The sequence below is a fragment of the Lepisma saccharinum genome, chromosome 26 (assembly GCF_977018435.1).
Source record: "Lepisma saccharinum chromosome 26, izLepSacc3.1, whole genome shotgun sequence".
Classification (NCBI taxonomy): Eukaryota; Metazoa; Arthropoda; class Insecta; order Zygentoma; family Lepismatidae; genus Lepisma; species Lepisma saccharinum.
Window position 1 is genome coordinate 24,103,021 of NC_139254.1, and position 21,705 is coordinate 24,124,725.

Sequence of the window (21,705 nt, forward strand, 5' to 3'; positions counted from 1 at the left end):
GCCAAATAAAGTAAAATACGGGCTCTGGAGGGATCCAGAATGGATTGTAACGTTGTGGCTGAACGCTGCGCTAGCCAAATAATCACACCACGAAGCTTTCTTTTCCAACACAAAGACTCTCATAGCTTTCTTTAAGTAACTAAATGAACTCTCAACTAATCCATTCGTGAAATGGGCACAAGTATCGACATATTTTAGTTGCACGCCTGTAATATTGGCTAACTCTCGTAAGAGTAAACTTGAATTGGGCGTTGAACGATCTAAATAGATCGTCTCTGGGATGCCATGGACTAAAAAGACTTTCTCAACTAGGGCTGTTGCTATGTTTTGTGCATCGTGATTAGCCAAAGGAGCTGTAATTACATACCTTGTACAACTATCGACTACTGATAGGAAATATTTGTATTTGTGCGTTTTTGAAGAGACTAAAGGACCACATACGTCAATATGAATTCGTTGGAACGGAATTTGGGCTGGTTGAAATGTTTGCAGCGTATGCGGTTTAGAACCTTGTGGTTTCTTTGAAATCTGACAAGGGATGCAATGTCTAACCTTATCGTACACAAATTTCTTCATATTGGGGAAAAAGTAACGCATAAGCATTAAATTATATGTCTTTTGTGCGCCTTGGTGACTTCCATTCATTTTGTGTGCATGAATAAGGTCGAAAACTTGATTTCTTAATGCATGAGGAATACAAAGTCTATCCCTATAACCAGTTTTGATTTTATTAGTCCTGTATAAGACTCCATTTTTGAGTACATAAGAATACGAAAGCTTTTCTAGTTTAGGGTCACTAGCTTTATCTTTGTTTTCTAATACATCAATAATGTCTCTGAAATAGGGGTCTTTACGTTGTTCTGACCTAATATCAAAATCTGCTGCTTGTGCATGAAATACTTGATGAAAGAATAAGTCATCATCATCATCATCATCTTTCTTGTCATGATTAGTCTTGTCAAGCGGTAAACTTGCACGGGAGAGTGCATCCGCAAGTTCATTTTTACTAGCGCTGACATGCCTTATTTCGAAATCAAAATTCTGAAAATAAAGGGCTCTTCTTCCTAAAATAGAACTATGGTGTTTAGTTGAACGAAGATAAGATAAGGCTTTATTGTCTGTGAGAACCACAAAATGTTGATTCATAAGAAAAAATTTGAAAGATTTCAGTACGTAATATGCACCTGCAATTTCGAGTGAAAATGTGTCAGCTCTTTTCTCTGTTTCTGTTAAGGCTCGTGAACAATAGGCACATGGATGTAAATTTCCTTCGCCATCAGGCTGTAACAGCGATCCTCCAACTCCTTCTCCGCTCGCGTCAATGTATACATATGAGGGCCGTTTAGGGTCATAAGGGCGGAGGATAGGGGCGGACGTGATCATTTCTTTCAGTGTTTCGAAGCTTTTCTGGTGTTCATCAGTCCATTGAAACTTAACATTCTTTTTAAGAAGCTTAAATAAACATTCTGTTGGTCCTGCAAAACCTTGCACAAATCGTCGAATGAAATTTACAAGTCCTAGAAAACTACGAAGCTTGCGTTTGGTGGTAGGGGTGGGATATTCCAAAATAGCTTTAAGAATGTGTTCTGAAATTTTAACTCCCTTTTGAGATACCAAATTACCAAGGACTTTTACTTCGGTAAAAGCTAGTCTACACTTAGAGGGTGATAATTTAAGGGATGCTGTTCGTAACTTTTGAAACACTCTGTCCAGTATGTTAAGCATGTGTGGGAGATTTGAACTGTAAATAATAATATCATCAGTGTAAACAGAAAGTTCTGAACTGTCTATTCCACTAAGGGCAAGTTCGCTTACTCGGTTCATTACACCGGGGGATGTTTTCAATCCCTGGCATAACCTAGCATACCTAAAACTACCAAGATTGTTAATAGAAAAGGCGGTAATGTCTTTAGAACGTTCTGTTAATCCAACCTGAAAAAATGCACTGGACATATCCAAAATTGAGTAATATTTCTTTCCAGCCATCTCTGTCATGATGGTTTTTATGTCTGGGGATTGTAAGGAAATCGGAGCTATTATGTCATTAAGCGCTCTCATATCAGAAATAAAACGGTAAGTCCCATTGGGTTTCTTAACTAATAGGACTGGGTGTCGATAGGGACTCCCTTCACAGCGTTCTATAATACCTTGGTCTAGTAACTTCTGAACTTCCTGTTTCATGGGTTCTCGGTAATGAAAAGGAATAGGGTAGGTTTTGGCATACACTGGGTTGTCATCTGTCAGTTTGATATCGTATTCCAAAACATTAGTTTTCGTCAATTTATCCCCTGGCCAGAGAAAAATATCTGCATACGTGTATGCGAGCTTTAGGATTTTTTCTCTTTCTTCTCGGGGAATATCAGGGTTAACTGTGAGGAGGGAGGGGTCAAATTTGTTTTGACTTTCACTAAGTTGTTGTTTTACTGTAGTATTTTCATTACAAGAGTATGAAAATGCAACATCTTCACTTTTATGTTCCCAAACGGAAGTAACGTCAGTTAAAATTTCACATGTCGATATTTCGCCTACTATTGTGTCACTTTCCAAAGTGATTGTGGTTTCCGTAGGGTTGTGTATGTGAATGACAGGTGACTGCGGGTTTACTGCAGCATTGGGAAGGACTACTGGATGTTGGCTCATAAAGGAAGCAGATGGTGTAAAAAGTACAGGCTTATGGGTATTAGGTGTCGTAGTGGTAATGTTCAAATTGATATAAGTCTTGGATCGTGGACTTAACTGAACTGTGTTTGAAAGGGTAGCTTTTCCCTCATACACATTTGCATTTTCAATTTGGGTAAATATGTTATGCGACAGCTGGTGAGTCTTGTACTTTGATCTTAAAATACTATAATTAGGAGTACGTCCTAAATGACAAAGAGTTATTGTATTGTCTTTTAATGACATTTCGCACCTTTGCGTTCGTAAAAAGTCATTTCCTAAAAGGGGAGGGACGTTAACTGAATCTACTATTCTAAATGGGTGCGAATATTTACGTTTTCCAATTATGATAGGAAGAACTACAATTTCAGACACACTCAGTTTCGATCCGGACACACCTTGGATTGTGGATTGTACTTTGTACGTTTTTCTTTCAGTAGGGACAAGATGGGAAGGATAAATTGAGATTTGGGAACCCACGTCAATAAGTAAATCTACCTGTTTTCCTTGTATACTACTATTAATAAAGTATAGGCCATTTCTCTCAATTATAGGAACTTTATCTAATCTGGTATTATCTTCGATTTCGTCCCTGCAAGTCGAAGACGATTTTAGTTTAAAACACTGTCTCGTTGTGGCTTGTAAAAGCAGTTGTCGCTTTCGTGATTATAACGACCACAAAACTTGCAAGCTGAGGTATTTGCATCGTCGCGATTAGCCTGATCTCGACGTTGAAACCTCTTGTTACCATTACTTCTGAACTGGCCTCTTGAGTTCGATCGAAAGTTACCTCTGTGATTAGCTCTAGAATTATTATTATTTCTGTAGGAAGAGTTATTATTCCCCTTGTTGAAACCTCTGTTCTGTGCATTTTGATTAGCCGTTTTCGCAAATTCCAGCACATTTGAGCAAAAATTGAAGAGAGAACTGGCGTCTTCGGTTGAGTGCAGAGATAAGGTCGAGATTTGTGACGAAAGTTTGTTTATTTCGTCACCAGGGGTAGCACTTGGAGCGTGTTCTACTCTGGGTATGGCTGGTGTCGCCGCGCAGCGGGCACTATCAGAACTCGGTATATGATGCATTCCTTGATACACTGTGTGGGAACTATTTACGAGAGCCGGACTTTGGACTTGATGTGTCAATTGTGGGAGAGAAGGAAATGGACACTGGTTGTATGGTACAAAGTGCGGACTCAGGTTGTGAGAATTACTACTGGGGAGGGGGGGATAGACCTGTGCATGCGAACAGCTGTGAAGTGCTGACGGGGTGAATGTCTGGGGCAAGCTCGCCTGAGCGATAGCCTGATCAATTTCCATTTTCTCTTCCAACATACGGGAATTAATTAATGACTGCTGGCGTTCGAAATTCTGTAGGTGGGCAATTAATTCTTCTGTTCTAGCAAAATGCTTGTTGGTTAAACAGCCAATGTATTTGGCTCGCAGTCCCGTGATGATGTAAGAGAGAGTTTGTTCTTCAGTGGCGTTCGGGAAGTATTGCTGGACTAATGCCTTTTTAGCAATAACGTAGGTGTGAATGGGTTCGCTTACCACCTGTTTTCTCTGGAGAATTATCTGTACAGGATCTGCTGACAAGTATGTTCCCCTAAATAGCGTACTTAGTTCGTCTTTCATATGGGTGTATGTCAAGTCTACAAAATTGGGTCGTTTCTGTATGTCATGAAAATAAGTTAAAGCGGTGTCCGTCAAAAATAAAGGTAACATCTCTTTACGCTTAGCTTCCGTCCATCCTGCGGCGTGTGCTACATTTTGAAACTTAAGGAAAAATGAATCAATGTGCGTAGGGTCATTTCCGCTAAATGGTGCCGGGTATAATGCAGTTGGAATTGGGGTAGCCATGTTAGTCGTGGGAATTTCTACAGTTAAGTGATCAGAGTTATTAACAGTGTTAGAGGAAGTTGAAACGGGAGCCGGGGTACTCGCCAAGGGTTGGGGTCGGTTTCTATCGGGTGTTGCTAGTCCAAGGACAAATTGAGGGTAATTTCTATTAGCAGACCTTAACCGTGTTAGTGGAGGGGAGGGAATTGGGGATAAAGGACGTGAATTTATTGGATTTGCCGTGATTGCAGTTGCTAACTCTATGATTTGGTCGAGGGAGGAATCTAGGTGTTCGTGCAACGCTATCTGTGACGTATTCATAAACGAAGGTTCGTCGTGCTGACCAAAGAACAAATGAAAGTATGGGTATACAGTTATTTATGTCATTAATATATCGCTGGTCAAAGAAGTATAAGCAAATGTTCTCATTCCTGTGTGAATGATGCTTGAATACATGTTATGCAGAAGAACTAGATTTTTGTTGAAAAAGGGGGGGGGGGCTCGGCATAAAAGAAAAAGAGGGGTTGTTTTCCATAGGGTAATACACAAAATTGTCACTGGGTCTGACGCATCTTAAGCGTACTGTGAGAGTATGAGTTGGAATTACTAAAAATTTACTTTAAAAATGCTCCCAAAGTGGGAGGGAGGGGGGGGAGAGAATAATTTAATGTAAAGCAATTCGCACAGGAGGGTACGCAATTGCAAAAAGGGCCTGAAGCACCTCCACCATGTTGTAACCCCGTTTCCTGGGGTTAGAGAGGTCACAGGGAAGTTTCATTTAAACATTTAGGTAGAGCTTAATAATGTTTGATGGCTGAACCTGCTCCGTAGGAGGGTAGAGATATGGAAAGTTGGAGTAAAAGGTTATTCACGCTTGTTCATACCTGGTAGATGTGTGTGATGTCTTGTCCTAATGCTTCTCGCAGACCGAATCGTGACTGTTCCAAGGTTCTATCCAGCGACCCTCAGTTCACCAAGCCAAGCGATCCCTTGCGCCTTGTAGCATGCTAGGCAGCGGTAACTCCGTGATCCATCGTCGTAGTTAGAGTGTAACGTGTTGTAATCGGACTAGTTATTCATGTAGCGTCGATGAGTGTCAGAATCAAAAGAGCTAGCTCCGGGACGGAGCTTGCTTTTATAATCTCAGGCGTCGAAAGGTTGTTAAACCTTTCGAACACGATAGATCTTGTTTAGATCCACGCGTTTGCCTTCCAGTTCCTTGGTTTACGAAAGTTACAAGTTAGCGCATTCTTGAGATCGCTCGCTGGTCGGACAAGTGCAGGAAATGAACAAGCGTGAATATTAACATGACGAGGTTTTCTCGGTCTAATGGTCTCCATATCTCTACAATATGTGCGAGAATCCTGTTATGTTATTGTTATCAGTTTCTTTTTGTTGAACTTGTTTATTTCCTTACCAGGCAGATCTCCAGACCAGTTCCCAGCGTATTCCACTTTCTGGCCACCAGGTGGAGTGCATAGCAGCAGAACTTCACCCAAAGCAGACCGTAGATGAAGTTATTCATCATGAAGTGAAGGAAGTTGGAACGCACATGTAAGTAGCTGGCAACACTGCATTTTAGAGAATGCTGCCACACTTGTTATTTCTGTCCAGTTGATAAAACTGCTTACTGTTTCAAACAAAAAAGTGGCTGAACAAGGGTTTTTATTGAGACTATCTTTCCTATCTTTGTACACGGGAGAATCAAACAAAAACTTTAAAAGTCCGACAAAAATTACAGGACAGACTATAAACAGCTCGAATTTAGATGAGGTATCGGCTGTTATTTACAAAATGACCTCAAGGCTGCAACACTGATCAAGTAAGGTTCACAACTCCTTTTTTGTCATTTTTAAGATGGCGCCTCCTGCATGCACATGCATCTTGCCCTCTGGAAGCCTAAAACTTGTACAGCAAATGAAATTTCAATGACTTTATGCATATTCACCAGTCAGTAAGTTTACAAATAGAGGAGGAAGTTCGACAATGGCCTCAGTCCACACGCAGATGGGTGGTAAGACCTTTGCGGTGCCTCATAAGTGACTGCACATAGATTCCCAATATTCTTCGTCTTGAGGTATACAGGCGCTAACTCAGACTTGCAAATATATGTGGATCAGCAAATGGGTCTTTGTTAAATGCAGCAAGCTTGTGCAACTAGATAAAAAACAAAACCGAATTATGATTTTCATTTGACTCATTAACATATGGTTTTCACTAACACAAGAATTCCTAACTATGCACAAATAGCTCTGAGAAAGCATTCAGTGTCCCAACAGAAAAAGCATTCAATTGTTCAAACCACCATCTCAACCTGTAGATTGAAGAAGCCTGTATTTTTCATTCCTACCTTTATTGATGACCATTATCACTAGAAAAGCTTCCATGCAATGAAAATATTTGAATTGGTACAAATATAACAAAGCTAATATGAGATTCAACCATCACGATTGTTCATATCCCAGTCGTGTATGTATTTATTGTAATCCATTTAGAACTATGTTAGTATAGATTTTTTTTTTACAAATTTCTCATGTCAGCGCACCACAGTTTTTTCATTCGTAATTGCATATGTCTCATGCATGTTGTTATTTGTACGAAATTCATCCTGGTCGTGTCTGAATTTGTGTTTTAAGTCCACCTTATCACAGGTAGGCTAATTGGAAACTGGATTTACAGTTTAAAGTGTGATATGCACCACTGTGCACCTCCACCACATATCGAACCCAGGAACCGTTGATTACAATTCCCCGTGGCCTAACTTTACTAAAAGAAATGTAAACACAACATGCACAAAAAAATGTTCTCTCTTTCATTTGATACATTTCATTTGAAACAAAAGTTTGTCAAGAATTTCTGTTTTGCATGCCAAGTTAATGGAATTTTACTTACCAAGGAATTTGAGCTAGATCTTTATTCTAGGTTATATTTATATTTTATATGTGGAGCATTCTGACATTAAAATAAATTAGCTCTCTGTAAGGCAGTAGTTAGGATGGAACAGTTTCTAAACTGTCTATCGTGTATTTTTAATTATTTTTTTTGTTGATTATCTGCTCCTTTAAGCCCCGTGGCAGGTTAAATTTGCAGCAACGTATTGCATATATAGACCCAAACGTGCACGCAGAATATGGTTCTGCTGCAATACTGACGATCTTCTTACTGTCTGCGATATGAACAGCTCGAAGGTTGAGGCAAGACTGGCACGGGAGATGCAGAGTGTCGTTCTCATGCAGATTAATATATAAAACCTGCTGCAAACGTAACCTGTCGCGGGGCTTAGATTAATTGCAACAATTAATGAGGATGAATGATGAGGAAGAACTCTGATGGTCTAGTCTGTGGGGCATCTGACTGCCTGTGGAGATGCAAGTTTGATTCCCAGGCTGAGTGATTTCAGGTGGAAATTTTACCAGCAATATTCCCACATTGAATGGTTTTTGGGTCCAATCGGCCTGTAGAGACCACAAACAAAAGAACCTTTAGCCAAAAGCCTTTGTGCATCTTTCCCCTCCGTCTGTTCAACTCAAACCATAAGGAAGCGTGCTCCACTCACTGTACTTCTCTTCTCAACATGCGAGGGAGATGCACAGCACACACGGTTCTGCGCAGATCCTTTTTTCATTTGGTCCCACTATACTGTGGGGGCAAGGGAGGCAACCGGAGTATGGTGCTGATCACATCACATCCACATATGGCCAAAATTGTGAATATGTGGGGCCTTATCTACATTCTTCCTTTGCATGTCCTCGTGGAATGTTGCAAATCTGCAGAAGTAGCTGTACTTTGTCTTTTGCACTCACAAAGGAACACTTGAATCCGAAGCCAGAACTCTGAGGTTGTGAGTTGACTACTCAACACACGTTGCCACTGAGGTGGCATTTTAAACATCCAGCAGTCATTTTAGAAATGAAACATAGTAGGGATGGGACAGATTAATTGGTACTCTATCAGTATAGGCCGATATAGGCATATTGATATTTATCGGTAAAATTACCGATTAAATTCATATTGGTTACCCCGGAAGTGATCTGTACCGTACAGGAAGTGCATGAATTTGACCCGGAAATAACCGAGGTGGAGACATGCTGTAGGGATATAGCCTGTGCTTCCTGCATTCCACGCGGAACATCAGCTGATTAACACGCAGATGTGTTTTTGGAGTTTTAACTTTACTGCTTTTAATGAATTTTAAGGGGATTTATAGTGAACATGACAAGTTTTAAGGAAATGCAGGATGAAAGGGACGTAGTTTTTCTGATATTTTTCCCCAATCCTAGCTGTCCAACCTTTCCTTGTATGATATAACGACACAGCATGGCAGTATTGCATGCTTAAAGAACACCTCAAGAAGGGGGCAATCGCTTCCCCGAAACGTAGCTAACTCAAGGAGTAGACTCACAAATAAGTAAGTAAAATAGCTTTTGTATGATATTTTTATTGTGTTCTTAATAGAAATATTTTTTTTAATAATTACCGATTATTTTACCAATCCGATGTATCTATAAATATCTTATAATTTAGTGCAAAATTCTGTCATTTTGTTATAATTTTTATGGATAAGCTCCATGGGAAAAGTAAATGCAACTTCTTTTGCACTGCAATCACTTCGAAACAAATATTTATTAAGGAGGTCAATGAACTATCCCTGTTCCTTAAGAACCATTTGGAATTTTATATTGGATCGGTAGAATATCGGTTATCGGTATCGGTAAACTTTATATTGGTACTTTATCGGTATCAGCCAAATTTTCATATCAACCGATCCTTAAAATTTAGAATGAATTTTAGAAATTAAGTACTTGCATATTGCAATTTTTGTGTACTGTTTTCTTCTATGTGATACCTTGGGAAGTCATTCAAAATTATGTTTTTTCACTTTCTATCTTCAGTCTAGTGTGTGAAGTGAGCTATACCATACCAAGTAGAAATAGGCTTTCTTTCCGAAAGTTCTTCAAGTTCCAAGTGCTGAAACCTTTGGATGTTAAAACTAAGTTCTACAACGCAGAGGTAATGTGCACCCGAGTTGCTTATTATTTTTTCACTTTTTTAAAAATACCAATGTATGCTGTTTTAATTGTGCTTGCCACATTGTGAAACCAATGCATTTTGCTTAGAAGCATTACAGTGTGATCCAAATTCTATATGTAGACTGTGTGAATGTGAATCTCGAAACTGGAATTCACTTTGGACCACTTGAGAACAAACCAATCAATTTGCATGACATGCTGCATTACCCTGCATGTGATTGGTTCACCTGCCAGGCCAGGCCAGTGTGGAATTGGCCTGAGTCATTCCCATTAAGAATAGCCATGCATGATTGAAGCCAAGAATGTGTTATGGCAGTAAGTTAAGATAGCTAGATGTAAATCTTTGGGAATATTTCGAAATGTATAGGCATCATTCCAATACAAAAGAACATTCTGAACAACAATAATAACTAGGAAATGGAACTTTTGGTAAATAAATGTTTTTTCTGCGATAAGATAGACACCCTCGTTTTTGCCAAAATTCTGATCATAACATATGTCAACACAGCAAATTTTATTTTACATAAAGCACATATTTTTCAGTTTTCCATATGTAAATACATATTTTGCAAATTTTCATTTTAAATACATAAAATCGCTCATTGACTTCAGCTACCTCGAAGGAAAAATGTTTATTCTCCGCACCTCTTTCATATCGAGTGTGTTAGGTTTGTTTTCTCTTTGAACACGTTCGCAGGCAGACTTCTGGCGCCTCGCCTACGATCCTATTGGGGGAAAATATTACCCCCACTAGATCTAACGCACAAGTGTTAATGTCTAAATGTACAGACATTTTTGGGAAAAACCAAGGTTTTCAAACTTTGTGTCAAATTGCACGTGTTTTGGAAGGTGAAGTAGAGGAAGAGGAAGCTTTGGAAAACTTCAGCGTTAGTGACATTTCGTGCTTGAAATATGCAAGAATTGTTTCTTGTGACGTGGAGCGATCTTTCTCGTAATATAAGATGCTTTTTAGAGATAATCGTCACAGATTTACAATGGAGAATTTGGAAAAATCTATGGTGACCCACTGCAACTCTTCCAAAAAATAGCTCACTAAGAGGTAAACATTTAGAAACTGATTTCAGGTGTTTAAAATGCATGTAGTATTTTGTTTTTGTTACCAATTTTTTTTATATTTTTGTCACATATTTTCCTGTTTTTATCACATAGTTTCAATATTTATGACATATAAAAAAAATATTTCTGAGTTTTTTAGCACATAAAGTGCCGTTCCCTAATAATAACCAATAAAAATTCCTTGTGAGATATTTTAAAGCAGGCATTTTGGGCCCACCACTGTGCTCCTCTTTTCTCAAAGGAATACCTTGGTGCTTGGGAGCAATAGATTTGTGAATTCCTGAGGGCAATGGTGAAAGTAATAATAATAAGTTAAATATTCAATGTGTGATTAAAATTTTACTTTTTGGAGTGGGACCATGTCATGAGAAGTCAACCGTTACAAGATCTAGGTGTTAATAATAACTAGAATGATACCTAAAAACATATAAAAACTACATATTTATTTCTTAACACAAGTATCTTTCTTGACTATTCTGTGTCACTACTTGCTGCAATGAATTTATAATTTTGTAAATTGTTATCACATTTGGCAACATATGGAGCAGTCATTTTCTTGTTCACCAGAAAATGAAACTGCTTTTTTTTCTCTTTTTTTTTTCACATAGAACCCAGTATTTAACATATAAGGGTTGCCCAAATGAAAGCGAGACTCTGGTTTTTTTTTCTGTAATGATCTATTGGTTGGAATATATGAACATACAGGAAGTAAAGGTGGGTGATACAGGGTCTGTATAAAAAGTAATGAGACCAAATTCAGGAAAAAAAATGTATTGAAGATATTGCTACAAATCATTAAAATGCTTCAAAATAGGACCCTTGGGCATCGACATACTTCTGCCAACAAATTTTCCACGCTTGGAAGGCGCCCTGGAAGTCGTTTTCCAGAATGTCCTTCAAGCAGCACGTCGAAGCCGCTTTGACCTCTGCTACGGTCCCATGGCGGTGTCCTTTGAGGGCTGTCTTCACAGGAACAGGAAAAAGTCCGCCGGGGCCAGATCAGGACTGTAGGGTGGCTGGGGAAGTGTTGTGATGCTGTTCCAGGCCAGGTAGTCGTTTACCACGAAGCAGGTGTGGCATTGTCATGATGCAGCCTCCAATTGGCACAGATTTTTCTCATCTGCAAATCCTCAGTAATTATGGTATGCACAGTCATTTTATCAATTCCTACATGGTATGCAATCACTTCGAACACTTAACCGCCGGTCTGAGTTCAACACATCACGCACACGTTGCACATTGTCCTCGGTTCTGCTCGTGGATGGGCATCCTGGGCAGGGTTGGTCTTCCACACTATCTCGACCGTCTTTGAAGCACTTGTGCCATCTCAAAACAGCAGTTTTTGATAGGCTTTCACTCCCGAACACTTGTTGGATCATGGCCAACGTCTCCATAGCCGATTTTCCGAGTCCCACACAGAATTTAATGGTGTAGCGCTGTTCGATGGCATGTTGCCGAGCCTGTAGACAGGGGTCTACTTAAACTATGATACGAACCGCACGGACTGACGCTAGGTGCATTTTGAAGCTTACTTCCCCTCCATCGAACCCACCTGGAGCGAGCATGTTGTGACGTACATTTGCATCAAAAAAATTTGGTCTCATTACTTTTTATACAGACCCTGTATATCCTCTACACATAGGCACCTTGTCTGTTCAAGCAAGTGCCTCCCCGATGGTGCAGTGGTAGCGTCGTCGCCCTGTAATCAAGGGATCCCAGGTTCGATACCCGGTGGAAGCACATAGTGGTTTGGATTCAACTTTAAACTGTAGGTCCAGTCCCGATTAGCCTTACTGTGCATAAAGTGCACTTAAAACACTAAATCAATCCAACCAACTTTTCAAGCAAGTGTCTCAGCACGTCACAAGGGTATGGATACACTGAGCAAAGAACGTCCGTGGTTGACTGTTTAACCAATCTTCAACGGTGTCACGGACCTCAGCATTGTTGGCGAACCGGCGGCCATTCAGATTTTTTTTAGTGGCCCGAAGATGTGGTAGTCACAGGGCGAGAGATCGGGGCTATAGGGAGGATGGTCGAGGACTTCCCAGAGGAAACACAGCAGATCATGGCACATCTTCTGCCTTCAAAATTGAATAACTGCTCGCTGGGCACGTTTGGACAAATCCATGTTGTGAACGTGCTTCTGCACATGTAAACAACACACTGCGCCATCAGACCATACCAGGTATGCATACGATGTATGCTTTCTTACATACAGTGCCACCTACCAGAGCAAACAGAAAGCTTTGCGTAGTTAAGCTACGACGCTACGACAAAAGTGTTAATTTCATTTGGGCAACCCTTATAAATTAACATTTGTAGTCGATACGTATACGAGCTTCCAGTAATGGTTCACATCAGCCCATATTCTTGCATAAGGATCTTATGTCAGAGTCACGAAACAGGAAATTTTGTCATGGTGTTAAGTTCCCCATTCTGTGACCTTTTATGTAATTTTTTTAGCCACTACTTAACATATACTTAGCATATTGTTAAATGTTTCTTGATAATAAGCTCAGTTGTAAGAACGGATTTCTAGGTTCACACCTATTTTCTTTTCTACATTCTGGACGTATGCTATTTAGAGATCTTCGCGTTTCATGTACAAAGCACCCCTCTACTGAAATTCTGTAGGACCTAAAAATGTCTTAAATGAACTATAAATTTCTATAAATGCCTAAAAGCCCTATTTTGACTTCAAAAATGCCTTTTAAACCATTCGCTTAACTTTTAAAATAACTTTTATTAAGAACGACCTTAATTTCCACCATTAAGGTTTTGAAACCCTTGAACTTCGAGATCTTGAATGAATCCGAGCAGCAAAAGAAGGAATGCAACAGCAAGAGCTGCCATCTTGCAACTTGCATCACGAAATTGGAAAAATGTGGGGCGAACTGACTAAATGAGGCATTCTCAGTTGTTAAACACTGTACTTCCCAGGCAATTAAAGGGACCATAGGTGTAGCATACCAAACAAAAATGCAGGCTGTTTTATGAGGAATTCTAGCTACAAAATTTCAGTTGTTAAAACAGGGCCGGCATTACGTCTCGGGAAGTACGAAACCTGCCTTGGGAATCAGGGCTAGTTGCATTTATGCATCAATAACGTCCTGTGGTGTTGAGATAAGGTTCTGCATGGGCTCTTCTGGTCAGGGCTGTTAAAGGTCTCGGAATTTTAAGTAAATTCAATTTTGGTCCAGAAGATATCATCAAGCGTAAATGAGTTCTGGACTGTAAAGAACTTTTTATCTGTAAAGTATTTCAATTTGGTTCAGGAACCTTTTTCTGGCTGAATTTAAATATTGTGCAGGAACTTTTTTTTTTCCAGATGAATTTAAATTTGGCCCAGGAGCCTTTTTCCGGCTGAATTTAAATATGATCCAGGAACTTTTTTTTCCCTGATGAATTTAATTACGGTTCAGGAACCTTATTTTTCCAAATCAATTTAAATTCAGTGCAGGAACCTTTCTTCAATTAAATAATACGCAACTTGAACCGAATTTAGATTGTGTGAGAAGTAAGGTTCCGGTTTTGCACCGGAACACAATAGAACACATTAGAATTTACCGGTTCTTGGATCTTTAACAATCCCAGGGTTGTTAAAAGGTCCAGGAATTTTAAACAAATTATTCAATTCCCCCCTGGAGAGAAAATCAGCAAGTGTAAATGGGTTCTAGACTGTTAAGAACCTTTTTATGTTGACAGTATTTCAATTCGGTCCGGGAAGCTTTTTTTGTGTGGGTGAATTTAAATACGGTCCAGGACTTTTTTCCAGATCAGTTTAAATACAGTACAGGAACCTTTTTTACCGGATCAATTCCAGGAAGATCTTTTCCAGATCACTTTTAATACATTTCAGGATTTTTTTTTCCAATTAAGCAATACTCAACTTGTACCGAATTTAAATTGTGTGAGAAAAAAGCTTCCTGTCCTGTTGCGGAAGCCAATAGAAACCGTTAAAATTTATGGGTTCCTGGACCTTGAACAACCCTGCTTCTGTGTTGTAACGATCACATTGAAAGTTAATGGGATTGTTACAATCCAGAAGTGTCCAAGTGCCCACTCACGGATGACTGGAAGAACTTCACCACGGAGAACATTGAAAAGCATGTGGTGGTGCACTACTTCAAAATATGAAAAAGTTTTTACATTGGACAAATTGTATATTTTTATAATCAAATAATAGTATTCATTGTACTAAAAATATTAACTTTTATATACAAATTGCATCTAAAACCAGATATTTCGTAAAATTATTATTAATTAATAATTATGCCTATTAATTTATTAGAAGCACCGAACAGTCCTAAAATGGAGTTTATAAAGTCCTAAATCCATTCCCTATTGATGACATTTGAAAGTATAAAAAAATAATTGTACCATGAGCAAGTTTACATTTAAAAATGAAATTAAAATATTTGTGTTGCAGTTTAAACATGATTATTATACTGTTATGAACGAGAGGTAATAAATTCATCGCTGTTAATTGACACCTTTAAATATTCTTAGATTAAAATGTATTAATTCTTAACAAAAATTAAAGTAGGGAGATTACTGTAAAGATTATTTTCTGTCACATTTGATAGAAATATGTGATATTATGGTAAAACAATTTCTACTTTTTTGTTTTACCTCAAAAAAATTTTAAAATCCTATCTCAATTGGGTGTTATTGGAAAAAGGTAAAAGGAATTACCATTAATAGCAGCATATTGAGATTTTTCTCTAAAAAATGAAAATTGGTTTGTGCTACATTTAACAAATACGCAATTCATCTTGTAAGCTTTAAAAAATATCCATCAGCCAATATTTGAGACACATATTCCTCAGTGAATATAGTGCAACATGTAAATATAACGTAAACAAACAGCTCAAGTAGGTTGTCTGTTCAAAATAATACCGGACTTTTGCCATAGCAAGTGAACCATTGTTCATGGTGAGTTCCAGCAGGTGGCATTCTCTAGCGGCAACCTTCAGAAACACACTGTCACTTGCCACATCACGCTACGCTCACCAGTAGCCCAGTTATAGCCACCGAAGTAAACATGTGCAGTAACCTCTCGTCACATTCGCTTCACAGTGATGAAGATGAAGGACCAGACAGAGCAGCGTTTTTGCGTGAAATTTTGCTTTAAACTGGGGAAATCTTGAAATGAAACTTGACAAATGCTTCAGCAAGCCTTTGGGAGGGACTGTATGAGCCAATCGCAGTGTCATGAGTAATTTCAGCGTTTCAAAGAGGGCAGAACATCGATCGAGGAAGATTCAAGATCGGGATGACCTTCGACATCAACAAACAATGTTCATTACGTGTGCAAATCGTTGTTTGACTGTCAGAGAGGTTCCTGAGGAAGTCTGCATCAGGATCAGGTCATGTCACATAATTTTGAGGGATGCTTTGCGCAGAAAAAAGGCCTAGCTGTGGAAAAACAAGAGTTGGATGTTGCACCATGACAACATGCCAAGTCACACATCACTGCTTGTCGGACACTTTTTGACTGCTCATTTGATAACCGTCGTGCACTGCCTACCTTACTCTCCAGACTTGCCCTCTGCAGACTTTTTTTATGTTTCCCTAGTTGAAAGAACTTGAGAAGACAGTCATTTTGCAAGTGTAGACAAAATTCAGCAGAACGCGACAACACAGAGCTATCCCCAAAAACACGTTCCAGGAGGCATTCAAACAGTGGTAGAAACTATGGGGAGCATTGGGCAAGCATGGGGGAATACTTTGAGGGAGACAAGCACGTTCAATGTTGTAATTGCGGTAATAAAGTTGGTATTGCGAAAGTCCGTTTTTTTTGGTTTTTTTTGAACAGCCCATGTTTGGTGAGTTCTTTGTTTACATTAATCTTTTTGTATGAATGTGCTGTTTACATTATAGACCTTCTTTGAGTACTAAAACACTTATTTGGAAACATATCAAGAAATTGCACTCTCTCTTTGAAATGGAGATGTGAAAATTCCATTAAACCCCTTCGACACACTGAAGAAGGGTATGAAAATTGTGTCTCAACCAGTGATTAAATCTGGTTCCTTCTTGGCATTCTGTATCAATGCTATATGAACTACAATAACAAGCCAATCTCTAGGGTCACCCCAGTTTTCATAGCTACACACCAGCGACTAGTTACTGATGACCCAGGTTGTGGCAGTCAAAGGATACAGCTACCAATATGGTGATAACTACACAACCAACTTGACAAAGATGCAAAGCACATCTGAGTATTTTAGAACTGGATATAGGACTACTAATATTCATGTAATAATCAACACACTTTTATAAAGAGCATTACTTATTATTTTTCATGTTTGTGATGTGAAGATAAATCATATTTCTTCGTAGTTACTTTTTAAAATCCCTTATTACTATGTATATTTTTCACAGTTATGTCCCAACTGCATTTATATTTTATAATTTTAACGATGTCAGGTTTTTTTTCCTAGTTTTCACCAAGAAACATACAGTGAGATTAACCAGAATACATCTTCCAGACTGGCCAGTCTGCTTTTGACCACCAGGTGCAACCAGGTGCACACTGGTTGCAGCCTCCTGCTCATTCAGTGCACTCATGCCTAGATATATTGGTGAGGCTTCAGTAAAATGCAATATGATGGCACAGAGTTTCCTCTTACACAGATATTTAATTTTGGAAATTTTTATTTAATTTATTTTACGATTTGGCACAGGGTGGTCACGAAGTGGGTGCACTCCCCTTTATTGTCGACTCTACGATGGCTGTGGTTGAATGCTTGATATGGACACACACCTGATAATTTAAGAGTCTGGATCATTGGTATGGAGACCGTTGTTTTCGTAGTACAGCCGAATTCTGCACCATGTTCTGGCACACTTCGCGTTGCAAAAATAATGCTTTTCATGGGCAGGAGCTTCTGAAGATTACCCAGCTCCCTTAATCAAACTTCCAAGAAGTCCCAATCTCATCTCTGGGGGTTCATCCATGACAGAGTCTGAAATAACCGTTATCTACACAAGAGTTACGAGCAACTGTAAGAGATGCCTTCACGTACGTGTTTCCGTAATTCATTTGATGTAGCATTGAAACAAAATGTCAATTGTGATCTCTTGTTGGGACACTTTACAGTAAGTCATACTTTTTAGTGTCTGTATAAGAAAAGAGACAATTAATGTAATTATTCTTCTGAACTAACAGTTTTAAGGGTTTCTTCGTGGTATCTAGGTGTTGGTTAACAACATGGTTCATGGAATTTTAATAATTTTTCAAATTCCACCTTCTAATCGGTGCTGTTTTTCTGTTACTCACTAGACAAAACAGTCAGTCTGTTTTATTTTTATTATTTTGAAAAGTAATGATCACTGCTTACGTAATTAGTCTTTAATTTGTTAATAAATCGCATCAAGCCAAACCAATTCTGGTGCTAGATTTTTCCTTTTTGCAATATAAGAATACCTTAGAATGTTTTATTTGCATTTGAAGCATGTGTTATAATATTAGCTATCTTATTTTGGCTCATGCAGTATTTTCTTTCTTTTTATAAACAAATTGCATGTCCTTGCTGATGGTCTGCATGCTGCATGTCAGGATTTTCTTGTAAGTTATTATTTTTATGAATTTATTGTATGTTGTAGCTTATAGCTTTAATCTCTTATTCAGGAAAATAAGAACATGCAAGTGGATGGACCACACATTTGTAATTTCATCGTGTTTCGGTGATGAAAACATCACTTTGACGTCATTGGCTATCGCATCACTACCATTTTTTTTTTCAAAATAGCAGGTGATCAACCCTTTTATTGCAACAAAACTCTCAACCCAAATACGCTGCATTGCATAACAGCTTTCGGAACATAATTGCAAATTAAAATAATATTTAAAGGGAAATTCCATTTTTCTGTTCAGAAACTGTATCTTCTGTATAAGATGTGGAAGTGAAGCCTGTTTGAGGCCCTGCAGTAGCTGCAATGTGCAGCTGACACAAGTCAGTTCAAAACAGTTGGTGTCAACACTGGTGTAGAAGAGTTTAATGATGTGTGTATTCAATCAAACAAGATTGAAGGGGAGTAGGAATTGTAGCTTTCCTGATTCAAACAAATGTTCTTGGGCTATGTGCCACGTTAATTCAATGTTAGCATCCAACATTTTGTGATCACTCCCTGAAGATGAGAGCAATGCATGCATTTGAAATGTAGGACGCTAACACTGAATTAACCTGTCTGGTAATCCAAGAAATCTGTTCAAAGATCGAAGGAAACTGATTTTGTTCTTTTTGAGCAGAGAAGTGTAAAAAAGCAAGAAATCTGCAAAAACATGCCAGTAGTTATGATGCAGTGTGAATGCTAACATGCACTGCCGCAATATATGCAGAAGATCAGGAACAAATATTCAGTAAAACTTATCTCGAGCATTTTCTGCAATGTGAAGAATTGTTCTTATAGCCTGACTTCTCATTTTGCGAGACACTTTTTTTTTTTTTTTTGAAAGGATTGAGTCTCCACAGAAAGTTTTCCATTTAATACTCTTACACATTAGGTAATAGCAATACTTCATCATTCCCATTTTCTATTAAAGTCCCTTTTGTTCAAAGAAATCATAGCTAATTGCCAATACCTCTCTGAACAACAACAATCGTGTACTCATTCACCTACTAGAATTTTCATACCCACCACAGATACTCTAGTTAAAAGCAACACCAAAAGTTCTTTGGAAAGGAAAGGCAGTATCTAAAAACTCCAGAAGGTTTTATTTTCTTAATGCATTTGCCATCTGCTGTAATTAGAGTGATGTCCACAACAGTTTGTTGTTTGTTATTGTTATGTCGCTTTTCTGCCACTTTTGGCTAATTATGATGATGATGATGAGAGACGATTAGATGAAACTGATAAAGGGAAACTCACAAAGAACAATGAGATTGATGAAGGGACACTCACAAATAACAATGAGATTGATGAAGGGACACTCACAAATAACAATGAGATTGATGAAGGGACACTCGCAAAGAGCAATGAGATTGATGAAGGGACACTGACATAGAACAATGAGATTGATGAAGGGACACTGACAGAACAATGAGATTGATGAAGGGACACTGACAGAACAATGAGATTGATGAAGGGACACTGACAGAACAATGAGATTGATGAAAGGACACTGACATAGAACAATGAGATTGATGAAGGGACACTCACAAAGAACAATGAGAATGGTGGGACACTCACAAAGAATGTTAAATTTGATGAAGGGACACTCACAAAGAATGTTGAAATTGATGAAGGGACACTTGCAAAGAATGTTGAAATTGATGAAGGGACACTTGCAAAGAATGTTGAAATTGATGAAGGGACACTTGCAAAGAATGTTGAAATTGATGAAGGGACACTTGCAAAGAATGTTGAAATTGATGGAAGGGACACTTGCAAAGAACGTTGAAATTGATAAAGGGACACTTGCAAAGAACAATGATATTGATGAAGGGACATTCACAAAGAACATTGAAATCGATGAAAGGACACTCACAAAGAACAATGAGATTGATGAAGGGACACTTGCAAAGAACAATGAAATTAATGAAGAGAGACTGAGAAAGAACTTGCCCAGGTGAGGACTTGAACCTTGGAACTCAGCTGGTGAGATCAAAAGTTGAGCCACCAAGCCAGTGCAACATATTTTTCCCCTTAAATTCCCCATCCATTAGTTTCCAGTAGTTTTGCTTACTCAAGTTTCTCTAATGAATGTATCTAAATAAAAAGTGTGGGGTGGTATGTCAGCAGTCAGAGTCACCCCATTACCAGGTATCCAAAAAAGTTCATGCCGTATATTGCAGTGAGAAATAAAGACTCTGTAATTTCTGGCAAATGTGTTTTATTCAGCAAAATAAGCTCCTTGAGCTTCAATTACATGTTCCCAACGAGATACAAGCTTATAAATCCCGCGTTTGTAAAAGTTCTGGTCCCTAGAAGCAAAAAATTGTCCTATGACCTGCGTGACATTATCTCGGTTCCGGAACTGTTGCTCATGCAAATGATTATCCATGGCCAGAAACAAGTGAAAGTCGGATGGGGCAATGTCCTTGGAGTAAGGAGGATGAGGTAAAATTTCCCAACCAAGTGTGTTGCTTATCTCCTTGGGCGCTTTCGCCGTATGAGGTCTAGCGTTGTCTTGAAGGATCACTCCTTTCTTGTTGACTAGTGCTGGCTGCTTCGGACGCAGTGCAGCTGCAACCCTTTGCAACTGGGACGAGTATACCTCGGATGTGATGGTTTTGCCATGCTCTAGGAATTCAAAGTGCGCAACACCAGCGCTGGTCCACCAAACACAGAGCAGTACCTTCTGTTGATGAATGTTTTCTTTGGGAGTCAATGCAACAGAACCAGGGGACGACCAATGATGTTTCCTTTTGCGGTTACTGTATAACACCCATTTCTCGTCACATGTCAATATCTGGACCAGGAATGGGACTTTCTTGTGGCGTGACAGCAAAAGATGTGCAAATGGTGAGCCGCTGGCATTTGTTTTCCTCGGACAAGACGTGAGGAACCCACTTACTGAGCTTCCAAGTCTTCCCGAAGTTGTGCAGATACAATCGAATGGTTTCCTCCGACACTCCAAACCCTTGTGCAAGTTCTTTGCACGTTTGCTGTGGATCGCGCTCGATGATCTCCTTCAGCAGGGCTTCATCGATAGTGGTGGGGCGTCCAGCTCGAGGCTTGTCCTGGAGGCTCTCATCGCCCAATGCAAAGTGACTGAACCACTTACGCGCTGTGCGCTCACTCACCGATGCCTCTCCAAACACGGAGCATATCTTTCGAGTAGCGGCTGCAGCATTGCTGCCCAATTTGAACTCATACAGGAAACACGGCCGTAAAACGTCCTTTGACACTGACATGTTCCCTTCAGGATTGTAGTTCCTACAGACCTGCTGTCTATGCGACCGACACGCCTCCCAACTCTGCACTGACTGGCGGGTGCCGGGAAGGTAAACTTTTGACATCATCGAGACAGGATTGTCGACACATGCCGTTTGACTTTCACTTTTCGAACTTTTTTGGATACCTGGTACAATGTCTCGAAGGTTGTATGGCTACTGTTATACGGTTAGAACATTGAAAGAAGGATTTTGAAG

At 39.1% G+C, this 21,705-nt stretch overlaps 1 protein-coding gene across 1 annotated transcript in view; it reads left to right on the plus strand.

Annotated features, from left to right (window-relative positions):
• The window catches only part of LOC145979757 (trafficking protein particle complex subunit 13), a 73,756-nt gene that overhangs the window by 15,587 nt on the left and 36,464 nt on the right, over positions 1 to 21,705 (plus strand). Inside the window, exons 4-5 of the mRNA XM_083112743.1 lie at positions 5,914 to 6,047; positions 9,386 to 9,503. Coding sequence (XP_082968869.1) covers positions 5,914 to 6,047; positions 9,386 to 9,503 — 252 coding nt within the window. The remainder of the gene's footprint in view (positions 1 to 5,913; positions 6,048 to 9,385; positions 9,504 to 21,705) is intronic.